The 20,219-nt window shown below is 30.9% G+C and overlaps 1 protein-coding gene across 1 annotated transcript in view; it reads left to right on the plus strand.

Annotated features, from left to right (window-relative positions):
* LOC111637151 (neuron navigator 3-like) overlaps positions 1-20,219 on the plus strand; it is a 64,291-nt gene that overhangs the window by 24,471 nt on the left and 19,601 nt on the right. The window contains exons 4-11 of the mRNA XM_023382572.1: positions 3,793-3,865; positions 5,957-6,113; positions 6,179-6,324; positions 13,924-14,035; positions 15,171-15,316; positions 15,384-15,584; positions 15,674-16,898; positions 17,897-17,932. Coding sequence (XP_023238340.1) covers positions 3,793-3,865; positions 5,957-6,113; positions 6,179-6,324; positions 13,924-14,035; positions 15,171-15,316; positions 15,384-15,584; positions 15,674-16,898; positions 17,897-17,932 — 2,096 coding nt within the window. The remainder of the gene's footprint in view (positions 1-3,792; positions 3,866-5,956; positions 6,114-6,178; positions 6,325-13,923; positions 14,036-15,170; positions 15,317-15,383; positions 15,585-15,673; positions 16,899-17,896; positions 17,933-20,219) is intronic.

Consider the following 20,219-nt stretch of genomic DNA (forward strand, 5'->3'; position numbering starts at 1 on the left):
CCCCTATAACACTGTTGATAATTCCGTGTTATATGAATTCCATGTTGTACGAGTCACTTAGATTTTACAAATACGTGAGCCGTTCACAGCCCGGCACACGTATTTGTAAAATCTAAGTGACTCGTACAACATGGAATTCATATAACACGGAATTATCAACAGTGTTATAGGGGGGTCTACTGTATATTGATACACATTACTGTTTTGTATATAGCCTATATTTGTGAATATATGTGACATAAAAATACACACACTCAAGCACGCTTGCGACATATCTATTCATATGTATTCAAAATCTGTAAAATATGCAATAATCATTCGATTGTTCTTATTATATAATCTAAATCATTGTAATTAATATCAAGGCGTGATGTATTTCTTTAATAGCTGACCAGCTCAACTTGTAAGTTTAATAATAATAATAATATCGACTGAATAAAAATATTAATCTAATAACTTTCATCCCTTTCACCACTTATATAAAGTATATACAGTTTAAATTTATAAATAGATGGCTGAAAAATATTTATAAACGATTATTTAGTGAAAAAATGCCACCTGCACAGTGTTCTGGAGTAGATCCCGAGGATCTGCACAATATCCGTCCTTTCTGTTTAATCTCTAGAAAATCTCTTTAATCCCTCGTCTGAAAAACTGTTTTGTTTCAGTTGTCTATCTTAAAATTACTTTTATGAATGAAATATTTGTTTGTATTTAAAAAAAAATTTTCTCCTCCCTTTTTGATAAACAAAATATTGTTTATGATGCGATTAACAAGTTCCTCCTCCTCCCTAATAACTCCATCGGGGATCTTAATAAATGTAACGAAGATGTAATGGCTCCTGTCTGGAAGAGACAGTTATTGAGATGAGTTGACTGCCAATTAAGCGTGACTGGCAACTTCGTTAAACATGCACTTCCTGTGCTAAACATAGAGAGTGCCAAATAAGCTGTTTTTTGAACTTCGACGACTCCGTATGGTTGAATTTTACACGAAAATTTTAAATTTATTGTATGTAAAAAATACGGGAAATTACAATTAAATTGATGTTAAGTTAATCAATTGAAATGAATAACCCTACATATTTTTAAATATCCATAAATATTAATTTATTACTTCATAAACTATGCAGGTGAAATGTTTCGGTGCGCTTTCTGTATTAATTTAAGCATTTATAATCAATAAATAGGATGTTTAAGCCTTATTTTCTATGTTAATATTTGAGAATTGAGACAGTACTGTACAAAATACTATTGTTTAGGGTCAATATCAGATTTGTATTACTACCCTTTGTTAGTTTTTCTCGTGAAATCAGTCGAACCGTTGCTAATAGACTGTTTTTAATTTCGAACATTTGGCTAAATTCACATTATTAATTTTAAAAAAAGCTTTAAACATGAACTCATCTGTCTAGTGACCATTGAGCTTTTACCATGCATTTGTCATGTCGAACGTTGTATAGTTCGGAATGATGAATGTCGATGGGGAGATTAAGTATCTAAAATATCGAGTTTGACGGGCTGTTAGAGTGATAAATGATATTAAAAAACTTGAGGATTCCATTTTGAACTTTGGTTAATTTTATGATTTATCGCCGCAGTTCGTCTAGTTGCCGAAATAGTTTACATTTTTCTTTTGGGAGAGGGGTGTCCAGAGAAAGCTAGCTAAGTAAATCGAAAGTTCGAAAAGCTAGCAGTGACTTAAAGTAATGCAGTGAGCTATAAAAATTCCTATAAAGATTTTAGATAGGTCTAAGTAAGATTCTCCCATATTAAATGCTGTTCAAAACTGATATTCTATCAATTTGAAGATCAGCAAAGCTTCGTTATGTCAATTTATCGATCGAGGTTTTGAAAAATGATCATCGGGTCTTGGGAAAGGGCTTATTAGGTCATTACGCGTCTATGGGGAAATCCATCTCCTAAAAAGCCCGACCAAACGAAATGCAATAGGAAGAAAGCGCAATATTTCTTGTAATTCAACGATAAGAGTGGGCAGGATTTTGTTGACGGTCGTTAAGAGTAAATTGTGCAGAAACAAATATTCCTACGACAAAATGAATGGCTGTGAAGAATTCTTTTTTTAGTCGTGCAAAGATTAAAAAGTTCTGTTTTAAAAATGCCAAAGAAAAATCAATTTCCAGTTTGATCGAATTTTAAAAATATAAAATACAATAATAAAAATTTCAATTTTGAACCAAAGAATTTATTTATTTTTTTTCGGTAATGAAAGGTAAATATTTAATTAAAAAAATAAAAATAATAAAATTTATTCTGTTTTAAAAATTAAAAAAAAATATCAGCTATAAAAAAAGTTAATTTCTACAAGAGTTAAAATAATAGAAAGATTTTTTTAAGTTAGAAAAAAGAAATCGCTTTGAAAATGAGCAAAAATTCGTGTTTCAGAAACACAGAGCGCCACCGAGGAAGTAGACAATTTTTACTTAGGACGTCATTCAAACAGTTTAACACCCTTTAACTTTAGGAACTCGTGAGAACATTCTTTAAGCCGCGAAACATAGCAAGTTCGTCTCCGAGGTGTGAAACGAGATCCAGATAGAAGGCTGTTGGATTATACAGCAAGCAGCTGCTGTCGGACTTGTCCTTGTAATATTAGATGGTAAACAGTCTGTCACAACATCAACCCATCTTTTCCCGTTTGGTAAGTCTTTTTATGCTGATTCTTCGATAGTTTGCCTGTATAAATCTTTTAGAAAACCCTCGGATTAGATCTTGTTTTTCATTTTACTCGCTTTTGGATATCATACATAGGCGTCGAAAATCTATATGCAGCTTTTTTTTTTTTTTTTTAAAAAACTTCTCTGTTTTCAATCGGGATTTTAATCATACACCCCGAAGCACGAACGTCAGTGACAAGCGGGCATCTGGTTATAATTAAATATACAAAAGATATCGGCGCGTTAACAACTTTACTTGTCTTAGCATTCATCAATGTCCTCATCAGGATACGCATTAACAAACAGATTTTAGAGTGTATTTATTGGTTTGTGCTGGAATGGCTTTGTTTATAATGGATTTATGTAAACAGTTCGTAGACAGTGAAGAACTGGGTGCAACACACTCGTAAAAACTCTGTTTTATTAGGTAGTGTTAATAGCTGAAGTATTTCGAAATCTAAACTTTGTACGTGTATCGACGTCCCGAAAGCAACGTTTACGAGCGGTCGCACGCATTGTTAGATTTAAAAATTTTTACTGTTATCAAACCAGTTTATAAATGAATCCTATATAAATTTAAGACGAAATTAAATGCCTGGAGATGCGGCGAAACTTTTTTAATGTAGATCTGTTTGCAAATGCCATGCCTTAATACTCTATGCTCGAAGGTTAAGTTGAAATTTAATGCAATATATAACCTTCATTCGTACTTTTATAAACTTGCCTACTATAATATTTCGCATTTAAAAGCTGCATTATATCTATTAATATATATATTTTTTTATATTCTTTTAATCATCATGCGCTCGCTTCGTGCTTGTTAAAAGTGCCTAAGTGCTGGAAGAAAGAACATGCATTATTCTTTAGTCATTCGTCCGTTTAAAAACATGCTGTTCAAAAGATGTTTTAGTTGTATCGATCCTCTCAAGCGCGGTACTGTAATTTAAATGTTTATCGTTAAAATCGGACATGAAGGAATCTGCTCATTTAATGTTCCATAGTGATATAAAAAAAATTACAAGCGATTCTTTCGTATCTGAAACAACCTCCTAGTAATATGATTATGTAATCATCCCATCTAACAAGTAAGTAGTAATGGGTTGTGTCTTTACAGGTCAACAACATCGAGTTTTGCTTAGCGTTGTTAGTGGATTTGGGTGTTTCCACGCAGAATATCACTAGTAAAGGTCTGTCTTGTCTTCCTTTTATCAATCAAAATATTTTTCTATATTTATTAATAATAGAATTTTAAATTTAAGTAAAATTTACTTATATAATTTAGTAGATACGAGATTATTATTTTTCAATAATACTAATAATTTAGCCATTTTAAAAGACGATACTACCGATTTATCTCACCTTTAATGATTTAATTCAAATATATTCTTATTCTAATTTATATAGTTTGATCATTATTACAATGTGGAATTTCTAAATTTTCTCTCTTACGGCTGTTTTTATTCCCGAATTTAACATACACTGAATTATGTTATACTTTAATTAACAGATAAACGGTAAATCCATATTATACCGCTATATATCTACCTAAAAATAGATTCCGACAGTAAAAATGTTTTACGTCCTTTTAATAAAATACCAAATCACCAATTTACAGCGACATTTCCTGTGTTTAAACAGAATTTTTAATCTTGTTCAGACAAATAGAAAATCGTTAAAGCATAAACATCCCACGAATTAAGCATTAATCAACTAATAGTATTGTATTTATAATCTCAATTTAAAATTTAAACTCAGAGGGTAGGTCTATCACATTATATTGTATTACATAACTTTAAAAAATATATTTATAATAGTCGAAAATTCTACCATTTTTGAAAATTATAAATTGGCATTTACATCTTAGATCGTATTTTAGATGTAAATATAACAAATATAGATAGATATATTCAATGTTTATTTTCATATTAAAACCGCGTTTAACAATTACAAAATAAAAGCTCTATAAAATTTTATTACTTTAAGATGCACGATGTTAATCCCAAATAGAAATCCCTCCTCTCCCTTTTCATTCTCCGAATGGTCGAAATAAATGTAGTAAAACGATTATTTGTGTATTTCGGCACGTTTCTTTCACTGTAAAAATTTACATACTCCGGATCATCTCTTCCATTAAAGATGAAATTCCGCAGGCACTGATGTGTTTTTGTCTTCTTAAACCAATACATATTTTACTAGAGTAGAGTTTTTACGGGGAGACAAAACACGTGGAAAATATCGGCCGAAAGCAACGAATAACTGGATATTCTTCCATCACGTACAGTTTTATTTTTAGAATCTGATAAGAAAAAAGGTTCTTCGGTGATAAGAATAGATATTAGCAATACTACAGAAAGGTTTTTTTTTTTTTTCGCTCTCTCTTTTATTTCTCCAAGACTTTACTGCGGCTGTAAACTAAAGAAAAGTATCGATTTGTAGAGATTATTCTTGTGTATTGTTGCGATGAGTGGCGCCATCTGCCGCTTATCAAATCATTTTTTTTTCCTGGAGGGACGAAATTTTTTGCTTTTAAAATAATGGATTCTGAATTATTTATAAGCGTTTTTTTTATTGTAGCGGACAAAAAACGCTGATGAATTATTCAATATTATTATTTTTTTTCAAGTTTAAAGTTGTCTATTTATGAATCAGATTACTACTTTACATTCTCTTGGTTGTAATAAATTTAGAGCAGTTTGAATTATGTTAAAAGATTATAAAGAGGAGTGGACTTTAGATTGTGTTACGTCTTTCTTTTTCGTAAAATTCTGAGTGTTAAACGAGGTCAGAAGATGGTCTGGTTTGATTTGTAAATTCTGTGAATCCACTATTATGCAAGGTTTTCTACTCTTAATGGATGGCACGTACAACTTTCTATGGTAAAAAGTGCACTCTGTATATAAATTTAAATATCGATTTGTTTATAGAGTCAACAGATCTAATGATTTAGCTGAGTAACGTTCATTAAATATTATTATTTTTTTTCCCACCCCTCAAGTTCGTTAAAACAGAGGAAAAGCAACGTAATTGAAAGCTTTTCTGTTACATATTTGTATACATAAATGATTACAATCAAGGTCGCACTCTTACATAGAAAACTCATCGGCAGTTATTTAATTCCTCAAGAATGTCTGATGATTAGAAATATTTTTATTGGGTTAAAATGCTGTCTAGAGATAAACCGCTGTTATTATTTTGAAAGTTACACGTGATTAATTCGTAGCGTATTTGAAAAATTTAGCCCGTTGTTCACTAAATAAAAATTATATTAAATATTTCAGACATCAAGGATGGAAATCTGAAATCGATTTTGAGTTTGTTTTTTAACCTCTCGAGATATAAACAGGCACAGAAAGAGAATTCGGCAACGTCTAACAGTATTAAAGAAAATAAAATAAAACGCCCAAATATTAATTGTACCTCCGAAATGCCTTCGAAGTGAGTATTAATATTTAAACTTTTTATAATCTTTAAATATATAATAATTTATATATTTTTTTTAGACTTCCCGCTCCTTTTAAACCCGCGAGTCGCGAATCTTCACCAGCTTCAATCAGTCATATTCCAGCTCCCACATCAGGAAACACACGAAAACTCAATCAGATAGAAAGGCCACAGCTAACAAAAACTACAACTAATAATACTACAGGTGAGTGATACATTATCTTAATTTTTAAACGTAATTGTTAAGTTAAAAAAAAAAGCATAAATTATTTAATCTGTTAATGAAATGCCACAATAAATTAGTGAAAAAATTCCGATTCTCTTTAGATGCGAAACATGCATTATCCTTTACGAACAATATCTAGCGACATCGGGTGGAACTGTTATTTAATTTAAAAATTTGCGTAACAATGGCTTAGCTCTTTTGTTATTCCTTTCTTTCTTTCTATTTCTTTTTTTACTCGGAAAAAATACAATAATGCTTTCTTTTTATTGCATATTGAAAACACGCTTTTGCTTTTAAGCATTTTACAATGTGTGCAAATGAAATAAAAAATTAATAAAATGTTTATCATCATTTATATATATGAAACAAACATATTTTTCTATTTATAGTCTAAGCTTCTAAGCAATTATTAATAAAAAGAAAAAAATGTTTTTTTATTTTCTAAAATTAGTGTGAATTTTGTTTATGATTTTACATTATCCCTTCTAACTTAACTCCGTTTTAATTGTGTAATTAAAGTATAAAATTACCTTTTTAAATAGATTTAACGACGTATTTTTCTTCCGCATCATATTACCAAATATGTAAATTTATTTAAGAGTTAAAATATTATATATATAATGTAAATACTGTGTTTAAATCGAACTGTAGGCTATATTATATATTTCATATAAAGTTTAATTTATTGAATTTAAATACTGTAGAAAAGTAAAGAAATTTAAAGAATTTAATTATATTTTATTCGAAAATATATGATTTTCTCAACATTTCCTATGGATTTCGTAATTTTTCTTCAATCGTCGATTAGGTTTCACGTACTGTAGCTCACAAGTGGGTATTTAAAAACAAACTAATTAATGATATTGACAGATTTTTTTTGAAAGAAACGTGCATAATTATTGTGCATAAAAGTACATAAATGTGAGAAAGAAAAATTAATCGTACTTTATTCTTTCACCGATAGATGGCGACACTAACCGTTTTAGAGTAATTTGATCCAATGATGAAGGATTAAACTGTAATGCATTAATTACTCTCCAATGCCTTTTCTTAGCACATGTTATACTCATATGATATAAAACTTTTATAATTAAATTTTCATATAATATATATAAGAAGCGATTGGTCAGTGTTTTTCTTCATCCCATCTTGGGATCTTAACACAGATGTTTATCTTCCATTTTACTCTGTTTATTTTTCTGCATTACAAATAGTCTCACATGTTTAAATGATAGAAAAACAAAAGATTTAAATTCAGAACGAATAAAGTTTTTGTTTTTTTTTCCTCCAGATATCGGAATAATAATAGATTATATATAAGCCTGTTATTATTCTATATATAGGCTATATCCAATGTATTTTATTTAAAACGTTTTAATATAATTTCATAAACTCTTTTATGAAATTTAATTAAAACATCCTTCCCATAACAATTCTTGTTTCTAATGCATTATAATAGTAAATTTAAAAATTGCAAGTAGTAAATAACAAATTTGAATCAATAAAAGCATTTTAGATTAGATAAATATTTGGTTTTAAAATATAAATATTTATTATATACAAAATGCTATATAAGAATTAAATTTCATATCAGATTTTAATTGAAATTTGTATTTTACTATTGATATTTTAATAAAAAATTTCGAATTGCAAATTGTAAAAAACTAAGCAAAAAGAAATACCTTTTAGTTGAAAATACTTTAGAAAATTATAATTACAATTAGACTACATCGACACAAAACATTAAGAGAAACATCATTAATCTGTTATTAAATTAATAGGTTCTTTATTCAACTTTTTACCGTCAGTTCTCTTGTATTTAATATTTTCCTCCTGGGAAGAATATTAAACGAACAGTATCTGATTGTGACCTTTCACTTACTATATAGCTCCTACTATTATCACTATATAAATAAAACCCTAGCTTACACTCTATTTCTTTTTTTAAACCATAACAAACTGCCTCACACATCCATACTAAAAGTTTATCGAGGAAATTTCTCTGTTATGTCTTTCATAATCCACAGAAGTCAATTTTTCTCGGAATGCCAGCAATTTTAGAAGCAGGATCCCGCCACCAATCAGCAAATTCCTTCTTGCAGTATCCGAGATACGACTCTTTCATTCTGCACTAAACAGTTTCAACAGTAAAATGGTACGGGGTGGATCTACCATTCTCAGTGAGAGGGTGGATAGGTTGTCAAGCGATAATGCAAACCGACCCTACAAAGGAAGAACTAATCACAAGAAGGATAAACATCAGGCGCAATAGTCCGTATTGCTTAAACTTGGATATATATGCATGTAGAAACTCTCCCACTTATCCTGTTGCTTAGCAACCGTACAAGGGATATGAAATTCGATGGGAATACATCGATCCAAGCTTTGATGTAGTAAAGCAACAAAGTTTGTACTGTAAAAATCTTTTCAAATTTCTCTTCCAAATTTACATCATTAGGAATGTCTGATTGTTAAAGGTTTGCATGCGATAACTTCTATTTTTACAATTATCTTAATCGTATTCTGAAAAATGAAGTTCCTACTCCAGAAACTTAATTTATAATCAGATTAAAGGCAGGAAATTGAAACATACACCCCGTCGAGAAGTAACGTTAACGTTTAAATTGCTGCCACGTGAACGGTTTAATTGGAAACACTGATAGAGAAAACTCTTAATACGTAAACATTGATAAATGGGATGCATCATACTATATTTTAGATGTTTCGCAACAGACATCTAAGCAGGTGGTCCACAGATGTATAGAATTTCCTTTTTTAGTTTTCAAATGTTAGTGTTATGAGTGTAATCTTCTCGTGGAAGGTGTAGGGATAATCTTTTTATTTCATTTAAATACTATTTTAGTCTACTGAAGCAAAACTTTTTCAAAATGTTTTCAATTAAAAAGTTAATCGAAATCTATAGATTAATTAATTAATTAAATTAAGAATTCTGCACAAATTTCCTTTTAACCATGAAAATTCTACTTATTAACTTGGAGATTAGTTGAAATTTTATCGTTCAAATTTAAATTTCTGATAATTTTAATAATTCGAAACGCTAATATTTTAAATTAATTATTTCCTTAATGAGAAACTGATTAAATCCATATAATGTTAGAATTTTCGCTCTTGACTTCCTTAAAGTTGCCAAGTTTTAAAGGGATAGAGATCATAAATTTTCCTTGTCCCTCGACGCAAGGCACCAGTCCTTCCTCTGAATAGGCAGAATAATAGTAATTAGAATTGCCCAGAATATATTAAATACTTATAAATTTGACGAAGCAAATTCAAATAACACATTGAATGACAGATTATTTTAAAATTCGATAATTTACAATAAAATTTACATGCATGCATATACCACATGAAGTATTTTTTCTCTTAAAAAAAATAAATCTAAAGGATAGATAATAAGTAAGGATCATTTCCAGGATTATAATATGATTCTGGAAATTTCATAGAACCTGTAGAAAAAAATTAATTCGAATTATCTTATATAAATAATTTTTTAAATTGCTCTTTTCACACAAATGCTGTTATTTAAATATAGGGCAAGTCTCATAGACTTCTATTCAGTTTTTAAATGACACTCGATTCTAATTTGACTCAACGAACGTAATCGGATCTCTTATCATACACAAATGCACATTATTTTCTCAGTCAAGTTATTCGTGTCTTAATCACCATCTGGTTTAGGTTTAGTTAAATATTTACATGTACTCTTCATCTATCTTTAGAACTTAACAAACCATAATCGACAGCACTGTCTGTACTTTAATCGTTTTCTTATTGAAAAGTTAATCACGTTAGTGGATAAAGCTTAGAAATTGAAAAAAATAAAGTAAAATAAAATAAAGGAAACGGCTTAAAATTCTAAAGCAAAAAATTCGATTTCAACTGGACAATTCTTTGTTTCCCTCTAGAGGTAGATGAGATAAAGAAACTCGTGATATACTCTTCTACAATTATCTACCTGTTCCCAGCGGGTCACAGCCCTCGATTGAACCTCGTTAACTGTGGTGGATTAAAAAAAAAAAAAAGGGAAATACTTTCTTACGTCATCGCGCGAAACTTAAGATGCCTGTAAGGTCGCCGTTGATACGCCGAAATCAGCTGATGTTCTCCCCTCCTCCATCCTGCTCCTGACCCCTAAGCATGACTCAGTGCTTGGGACGACGGGATAGCTGTTCTCTCTTCCCCAGTTCTGTTTGACTCGCAATACAACACAAGCTCGAGCTGACAAAGGAAAGCTTTGTTGTCGCATAAGGTGAGATGGCTTGTTTGTTTTTTTCTTATTGGACGCTACATCCAAGTAGTTTGTAAATCTTATTAATCTTTGTCTGTATCGAATCAAATTATACTTTACATTTGCTGACATATACTTTTTCTCTCCCTTTCTTATAGATAAGGTCATAAAGTTATTTAGTTTTACTGATTGCTTTCGAAATATTTTATTCTCATTTAATAAATTAATGTCATTTGTATACCTGCTGTGTTTTTTTTTTCAATACAACTGAATGTTTAAGCTTTAAACTTCCTTTTAGAACGAGCTTTTATTTACTTAAAACGAACAAAATTAACTAATGTGAATTGAAATGTGTGTTTTATTTAAAATATTCTAAAAATGACTGTGAAAAGCAGAGTGCATTCAACTTCTTTTATATCAGAACTAAATTTCTTCTTCTCCCGAATTGAATTTTAATTGTTTTTCAATTTTTAAAAATAAAGTTTGTATGTTAATATGAGGTTTAATAAGTTTCTTTGATTCGTTGACAAATGTCGTCGAAAACAGCTCATCTGCTTTATGCGCAAATTCAATCGATACAAACTACAAACGAAACCGATCAGGCGTATTTCTTCTCATTAATTGCACCCAATAGTTAATGAAGCATGGCAAGTTGGATCATTGCCAATCTAGGTTCATTCAGTTAGAAAGATCATTCTGTCATTAACAGAGACTTTAATCTGTTTTCTTTGCCATATATTACACGTCGTATAAGATCACTTGTTGATCTCTTCTAAACTACAGTAAAGGTTAAAGAACTGTTAAATATCTCTTACTCCTCACTTTTTATACTGCTTTAACTCGTTTTATTTCCATTTATTTATAGATTCTAAACACATGCAAAATTTCATCATCGATTTTTTTGTGTGTGTGTGTGTCAATTTTCCAAATCCTCCCCTTAACAAGTACTCAACTCGAAGTTTGTCCGTCAGGTTGGGATGTAAATCCTGTTTCCCTAGACGAATGCTATTAGGAGTACAACACTCGTGTCAATTGTCTGCTTCAGACGACTCTCGATCGTTCACTAATTGAGATCATCTCCTTAAGGGGGTCTTGCTGCACAAATCCTGCTTAAAACTCAGGAGATTGAGTGTTTACTTTGTGTAGTCGTTAACTAAGTTTTATAGTTAGTTAAATTGGCGCGTGTTATTGTAGATTAACGTTTGTGATTTTGGCTGTATTGTGGCAAACAACTTTTTATATTAAATCTATCAAACTAAATTAGTTCGTGTTATGTCTGATTACTAATTAATGTAAAATATAATTAATGACTAATTTAAATCTGATTAAAGCGAACGAAATTTAATTTAAGTATAACTTGTATCTAAAATCTGTGTTATTAAACTCGAACTTAATAAACTAGTATACATTATAGTCATTAATATCTAAGGAGATTAATTTGCCAAGATGGAAATTGTAACATCGTAACTATACCAGAAATGTTTTTAAGAAACTAAATATTAAACTATTTTATGTAGAAGTTAAGTGTTTTCCATCGACTGTTTTGTTAAGAAATCAGAACAACTGTGTCCTGGATTGCATAAAAATGAAGTTGTTCTTAGATGGCTGCCTGCTCAAGTTCTCAAGGTCGCCATCTCTACAGGAAATGTGCATCTTAAACACGAAAAGAAAATCTAGTACAAAAATTATAGTCTATTTTTTTTGTTTCTGTCAAACTTCCATCTTAATTAGGACATTAACTTCAAAGTTTAAAATTACAAATGTAGATGTTCAGTTAAAATTATCGTCAGTTATTATTATTATTATTATTTTTCGCATGACACATATAACATAGGATTTACCTCATCATTCTAAGAACATAAAAAATTAAACAATGAATAAAGTTTGAAGATGATACGATGACTTGTGACAGTTGCCTAAGGAGCCCACTAATGTATTAGATGCTTCGCGTGTACTCTTAATCGCATTCCGTTTGAAAGGAAGGTTAAGCTTTCGATCACATTTAATGGAACTCGCTTAAAATTTAACATTGCTTCTTTCTCGTATCGATCCCCTGTTAAGCATAACAGAAATTCTCTTCGCCAGAGCTTAAAGAGAAACAATTAAAAATGTGTCTTAAAATATTTTCCAGAGACATCTTTCGAACGTAACCATTTCCTTCGCTGGCCTCCTCGTCTGTCATATTTATAGATTGTTTTGAATGCCATTACACAGCTTCCTGAATCGTCTGGGTTGTGTCAGTGTTAAATCACTCTATAGGTCATATCAGCCAGAGCTGCACAACGTCCTGCTACAATATCGGACTGTATGAGCGTTGACCCTGAAGTACTATTGGCCCCTCCTACATAAAATGATATTTCAACGCTTTCTTTCAAGCCATCTTTGTATAAAAAGATCTAAATGATTGAGTGTGAGAAGTCTTTCCTTATTATTTAAACTGAACTAAAACATCTATTTAAGAGCATCACGAATTCGTTATGATATAGAACTTCTATTTCTAGATTGAAGCACCACAGAAGGCGGGCAAATGATTTTTTTTTTTGTTTTTTTTAATAATAAACAATTACTAATAGGACTAAACTGTGCTTGTACTTTAACCTAACTTGTTTGAAATCAAAATTTTCTCTTGCTTTGCATTCATATTTTGATATTTTTAATGATGTTAACAGAAAACTAAACACCACATCTTTCTAGTTCAGTAATGGGTATGAAGGGAGGAAATTTGGATATCAGTTGGGTGTATCCCGTTTTGCTAGAGCAGTTTCTGTAGACAAACCCAGTCTCTGTCCTAGAAAACTGACATTTCCTTTCCCCATTTAGAGCCTATCGCATAATGATAGTTAGCAATAATCGTGAAGGTGAGTATTTTTATTGTTTTCATCCCAAGTGGCCTTCGTTCTCAATTAATCGTCAAGTGGTTTATTGCAACTTGAGCAATTAATCTATCGAGAAAAGTTGAGGTCAGATGAACGGATAAAGCTTCCTTTCATTCCGAAATATATTTTATTATAACCTTCGAAAGAGGTGGAATCAGTCGTTGAAGTTCTTGGTATGTCAAAAAAAATAATACAGAAATGAAAAAAAAATTAACACATGCCATTAAATACGACATATTAAGTTAAAGAATAATGTTACTTTCGTAACGAGGAGTTTAATATAATTCCACTACTATATATATATGATAACAGATTATTGTGTTGAATGAAACAAACCACTTTTATCCAACTATGAGGATAAGAATTGTTGTTGTTGTTGATGATAAGGAAAAAAAATGGCACGCCTTCAATGAATGAATCAATCATCAGTTATCCTCCTTTTTTTTAATCTTGCAGGAACATCCGGTGTAGCCTGTAAGCCGCCTCAGTCATCAAACTGCAATTCAAGACCGGCTTCATTTATTCCACAGCCTAGAGGACAGAGGGATCGAGCTGCTACCACTCTCAGGTCAGTTTGATCATTTTTATAATTAATAAGCTGCGTGCTGTCATTCAAGTGACTGTAATTTGTTAAGCAGCACAAATATTTCCAAGTTAGAATGAGTTTCAATTTTGATCGGATCGATACACTCAAACTTCATTTGTCACACTTCTAAACGAGTGGCTATTAACACGTGACTCATGTTAGCGAGTAGAAGTGACTGGCCAATAATTAAAGTTTTGATAAGATTTGATTCAGTTTTTACGTTCAAACAAGTTTACATTTGTCATTTCACTCAGTAATTTCACTCTTCTAAATGTAATTAATTATAATTAGATGAGGTAACGCTTTGTTTTTGTTTCTTTCTGGGGGAACTTTTTAGTGATTGTTAATGTTTAATCGTTGAATTATCTTAAAAACAGACTGATAAATATCATAACAAATGACTCACGCGATGGTGTAAATAAACTTTTGCTGTGTTCAAACTGTAGTAAATTCACAAAATCTATTTATTTACTGATATTATTCTGTTGTTGAGGTGCTTTTATGTGAAATATTTTTTTTTTAAAAAAATGCCTAAAGTGGATTAAAATTAATTCGATTTTTTGTTTCCCGTTTCTATTAGCAATAGATTCGCTATTTAGTCACATAATTTCAATTATTCTAGATTATAACATGCATAAAAAATCAGTTTCTTTTGGTTCAAATTTCGAATTTATCAGCTATTCAAAATTTACAATTAATTTAATGTAAATGCTTATAGGCAAATATATTATTATAATGTGTATTATTAAATTATACGTGTTTTAATAATTAAAAGGAATATTATCTTTTAAGATTCATTTTTATTGCATTTTAAGTTTTTAAATGAATTTTTATTTGTTAGTAAAATACTTACTAAAATATATTTTAGGTTAAGTACGAATAGAATAAATTTTTAAATGTACGTGAAAAGTGAATTAGCAGAGATGATCGAATGTTCTCTGTCACATGATTCTAGTAGCTGTATTGCAGATAACATCTAACGATTCTAGAAAAGCGAGAAAAGCTCGTATGCTGATGATCCAGATTTATTCTTCAGAGAATATTTACATAAAATTCTTATCTGATTTATTAGTACGTTAGTCACAAACCAAATGATAATTTTGATTTATTTGTCTAGACCTCCGACTTCATCTAACTCGATTCAATCTGGAAAACAAATTCCAGCAGCGAATAAAACGTCATCGGGGGAGAATAAAGTTTCGCACAATTCCATGTTCGACAAGTTTAAGTTATTTAATTCTAAAGATAAAGCTGGAACCAAAGGTATGTTTGCATTTCTGATAAATACATTGTTTAACTAGTTGTTTGAGTAATGTCTGAATTTTCTTAGCTAATCCGGTCTCAAAACGTACAAGCAGTAGCAGCGGCATCAGTTCGGCGCAGAGCGAGAGAAGTGATTCTTCTACCAGCCTGTGTACGGATAACAAAACAGCAGCAGGCAATAACGTACGACCCACTGTACGCAATGGCCCAAAGAAGAATACAGTTGTTAAGACAGCAGTAGCCCCTTCCAAAGCCACTACTAGTCAAGGTACAGTACTATTTTCTACCCTCTCTCTGTCACGCAGATATATAAGTTCCAAAAGCAACTTTGTTAACTACCGTATCACTTATTTTTAGTTACGAAAAGCGAACCAAAGAAGCAAGAATCGCAATTGACGACAGATGAGAAACAGAAATTGCAACAAAGCAGAAAGTCGTTCAACATAAAAAAAAGTGCACCCATCGAAGAAAAATCGAACAAACCGGAAGAAGTAAATAAAGTGGAGACCAGCGCATCTAGGGATCAAGACGATGGCAACGAGAAAGAAACAAAAAGCAATACGTCTGATGCACTCCACAAAGATATATCAAGCAGCTGTTTAGACAATAATAAATCATCGATCAGTCAGCCCAATAACTCAATCCATTTGTCAAAGTTTGCACCGGCTATCCAGCATTGCACCGCATCCCATCAGTCAAAAGTATCGACTAACCAATCTGTGGGCGCACAAAGTAAAACTCCACACAATAAAGAAGGAAGTGAACAGAATGACAAGAAGTGCACACAAGATAAGACGGATCCCCCTTCTAAAACTTGTGAAACCCATCCAGTGATTAATTCTGCAACTATGTCGACGGCTGGGAGTCACCTACCCAAACCTACTGCTGCTGTTAAGGGGACTAGTAAGACACCATCGAAACTGCAAAACAACCAAGATATTTATGTCCCTGTTCACATCTCCGCTCCAGAGATCCAACCGGAGGTCAAACTGAGTAAGAGTTGTCCTCGCAACGAGAGCATAAGTGTAGCCATGGTGTCTCCAATTTTAAACAGCAAAAACGATAGTTTAAAACTGGAGACAGCATTCGACAATACCGACAAGATTATCAGCTCTTCCAACAAGATGAATGAGACCACTCTAGCTGAAGAAGCGGAAGACATAGTGCTGAATATCAAACCCATGCAACCCATCATTCGATCTTCCGCTTACGGTTACATGAGAAGTCTCAGCCCCCTGACTGGCAGGCTGAGATTTCAAACGGAGTTGAATGGTGGAAGAATTGGTTTCGGCAAACAGATATTTTCCGACACCAACCGGGTGTACAACATGAAGAAATCGATTCTGGGAGGTGGGGGATTGTTAGAGGCAGATTACCTCACTGATCTGGATCATGTTGACTTATCGGCGGGTTACATGAGCGATGGTGAGATTCTACGCCCAGGGGCCATTTGCCATCTCGATGATATCGCTAGCGGATATTTGAGCGAAGGAGGCAGCCAACCGTTGTACACGAAAAGGAATACTAATAGAAGTAAGGATCTCAATGGCAGTCAGCAAACCAGCATTTTTCAGGAAGAAAGGTAAGTACATAATTATCTTTATACAATTTTGCACCTGCAAGAGTAAAAAATAGTTTGAAAAACTACCTAAATATCATTTCCTCTTCATATATTTCCAAGGCAACAGCAAGAAAAAAAACTTTATTATAATCATTTTAATAAGATGTGATTTCGCCTTGCAAAAAGTTACGGTTTATCTTAAGATAATCAACTTTGAACATGCCATGACTATTACATGTGCATATATAAATATGAAATTACAGTACTGTATTAGTTCAAATGAAATTCCGTTTGCTAAAGTGTTTTAAATTAGATTACATTTTCATGGAAAATTTTGTTAAATTTAAAACAGAACTCTTCAAAAAATTAAGATGCGAAGAGCATCGCTAGCTACGTGATATTTTATCAAAATTATTTTGAGGAAGTCTAATAAATTGAGGATAATATCCTTGTCGAGGTCAAAAACCATACTGTTAACGCGTTATCCTTATAGATAATCGCTGTTTGTCCCTGACGGATAATAAGATGCGTAATTGTCCGAGCTAAATATAAAACTGTTCTCGAATACAATGTCTATAAATAAATAGTCAAAGAATCGACTTTTTAAACGCTTTATTATTATTTTTTTTTATTTTGTATCATTTACAGTAAATTGATTGTAGGAGGTTAAGCGAGCTCTCTATAATCGATAGATAAACGAAATCCAATAAAACTACTATTCGTTCGTATACGTGTAAGGATGTTTTACTAACATAAAATGGTTTTTGAAAACTTGGGATCTTTAAGAGGAGATGATGAGCTTTTTATCGGCCATTGATCCTAGTTGAATGCTGTAGAATTAATGGAGGTGACAGTTCGCGCTTTAAAAAACATTACAGATGACATTTTGGACCTTAAACTTTCTTTTAACTTTAACCTTTTATTGATTGAATTAAATCAGAAGTTTTTAAGAGATAACTTCGACGTGACGGGAATTGATCGATCGATTAATTAATTTTTTTTTTTTCTATTTTTTTCAGAAATAAATCCTCTATGCAGAATTCAATTAAATTCGGGTGAGTTCTTGAAATAAAAAAAAATTAACAGTGATATTTCGCGCAAAAAAAACAAATATATTTTGTTATTTGTATTTAATACAAATGGTTTAGAGTGAAATTAAAGCTAATTTAATATCTTTTATAACTCGACAATTTTCGTTTGAGGAATTTTATTAAAAATGAGATTAAACTAAAATTATTTAAAATTCAATGTTCTAAAAAATGTGCAATTACTTTCTTTCATTGCATTTTTTATATTGTTGAAATTAATATTAAAATTTGCTACAAACTGCTTGATAATTTCATTCTAGACTACAATATTTAGAGGAGTTTTATAATAATCATAAAAAAAAAAATTTAATCAGAAATGAAAACTTTGTATACTTCTAATCATGTTTTACGGATATCCAAATAAATATTGTAAATCCACCCTGTTAATAATCGTAATCGCAACAGCTCATAAATTATTATCAACGCAACGTGGTTAATTATCTCGTTCATGTTCCACAGAACGATTTTCAAAGTTTTATAGTTAGTAACGCGTGACGATTTCCTACTTAAAAAGTCGCACATGAATAAATGATAAATTCATCGTGTACTATTACAGAATGTGCGAAACAATAGAATAGTAAGGCATCATCAAGCTTCCACCTTCTAATTATGTTATAAAAGTATTATGAAAGTTTCGTGTTTCTAGTTAGAGTTAAGAAAATATTCCACTCTCACAGTTATCAATTGTTGTCATCTGTATAGGCACTGGCAGACTACGACACGCTATTGTTCGTGACATGCACAATTTTTTTCTGCTTGACTATAGGAAACATAATGACTAGACTATTTTTTTTTTTTTAAATCGGTATTTTTAGAAACAAAGTTTCTTTAGGTAAAATCGAAGGTATCTTTCTTAATGGGGTGTGCTCGAAGCATCATTTAAAATACTTCAAGCAATGTCATAAAAAAATAATCATTACATGCGAAACAACTTTCTCTTAAAACTCTTTGCTTTGTAATTTCAGATAATTACACAAGAAAAACAAGTTTTAAAGATAGCAATGCTCTTCTTCACATTATCTGATGTAAAGAAAAACACATCAAAGGGAAGTTCCAATGGCATTTCCACTTACCAGAAATCGATGAAGACTAAAATTAGGCGATAGAAACAATTTAATTGATAATTTCACGAGTAGAAATTCTATATCCAATTTTCAGAACACTCCACCGCTGTGACAAATCGCATTTCTTTTGTGTATGGATTGCCGCCATTTATCGATAAAACGATCTGCAGGGTTTTAAATTAGAGAAGATGGCGGTATTGTTGGTCGACTGGCTTAGTCTAGTCTCGAACAGTTTCTTTTCTGTCTGTGTCAGTTTGTTATCCAGTTCATTTATTACATCGGCTTACTGCTTCTCCTAATATAGCCACGAACGACTTGAAGACAGTTGTTAAAAACTTCTCTTGATTAGTTTTAAAAGTAATTAGAAAACTTTATCGGTTTGGATTTGAAGTTTTCAATGTTTTAAAATAAAACTCCTATTTCAGGTTGTTTCTTTTATTGGCCTGTTTTATAGCAACGTTGTCATATTCCACTTTGGGAAAAATAATTTTAAACAGTTTAAATGTTAAATGATTTTGTAATTTCATAATAAAGTATTAGAATCGTTGTGTGTGTTCGTAAATTCGATTTAAAACAAGAAAAGTAAGGCGTTTGTTTTAATTACACATACAAAAAAAAGATTCTTTTTTAAAGAAAATCACCTGTTTTATGTTATTTAATACAGTTTTTTCTAATAGTTTGCTATATAAAAACAACTAAATTATTATCATAATAGTATGTTTTTCTAATGTAATATATATTATATTAGTCTATACTTAAATATCTCTGTTTATATATAAAATATGAATTATATTTTAGAATCTAATTTTTATTCTTACACATAATATGCATAAAATTATGATCTTTTTTAACTTATTCCACACATTAGAGGTTTAAAAAATTATAAATAGATTATACACAAAAATTTTCCTTATGAGTAGTGTAGTGCAGTGAATATCTATCGGCTTTACAAAATTTGAATATTAGATTTTATTCTATGCATTTATTTCTATTATATTCTATATTCAATATGTCATATCATATATTAAATAAATTTGATCTACTGCATTATCTAAGTAAATAACATAAATCATACCAGCTTAACGCATAAATAATTCTATCTTAAGAAAGGTTATAGAAGGGGAAAAAAGAATGAAAAAAATCTAACCACACTTATTTCTTAGGATTGCACCTGTAGCTGTTACTAACTT

The sequence above is a fragment of the Centruroides sculpturatus genome, unplaced genomic scaffold (genome assembly GCF_000671375.1).
Source record: "Centruroides sculpturatus isolate CEXI.00-Female unplaced genomic scaffold, Cexi_2.0 scaffold1026, whole genome shotgun sequence".
Taxonomy (NCBI): Eukaryota; Metazoa; Arthropoda; class Arachnida; order Scorpiones; family Buthidae; genus Centruroides; species Centruroides sculpturatus.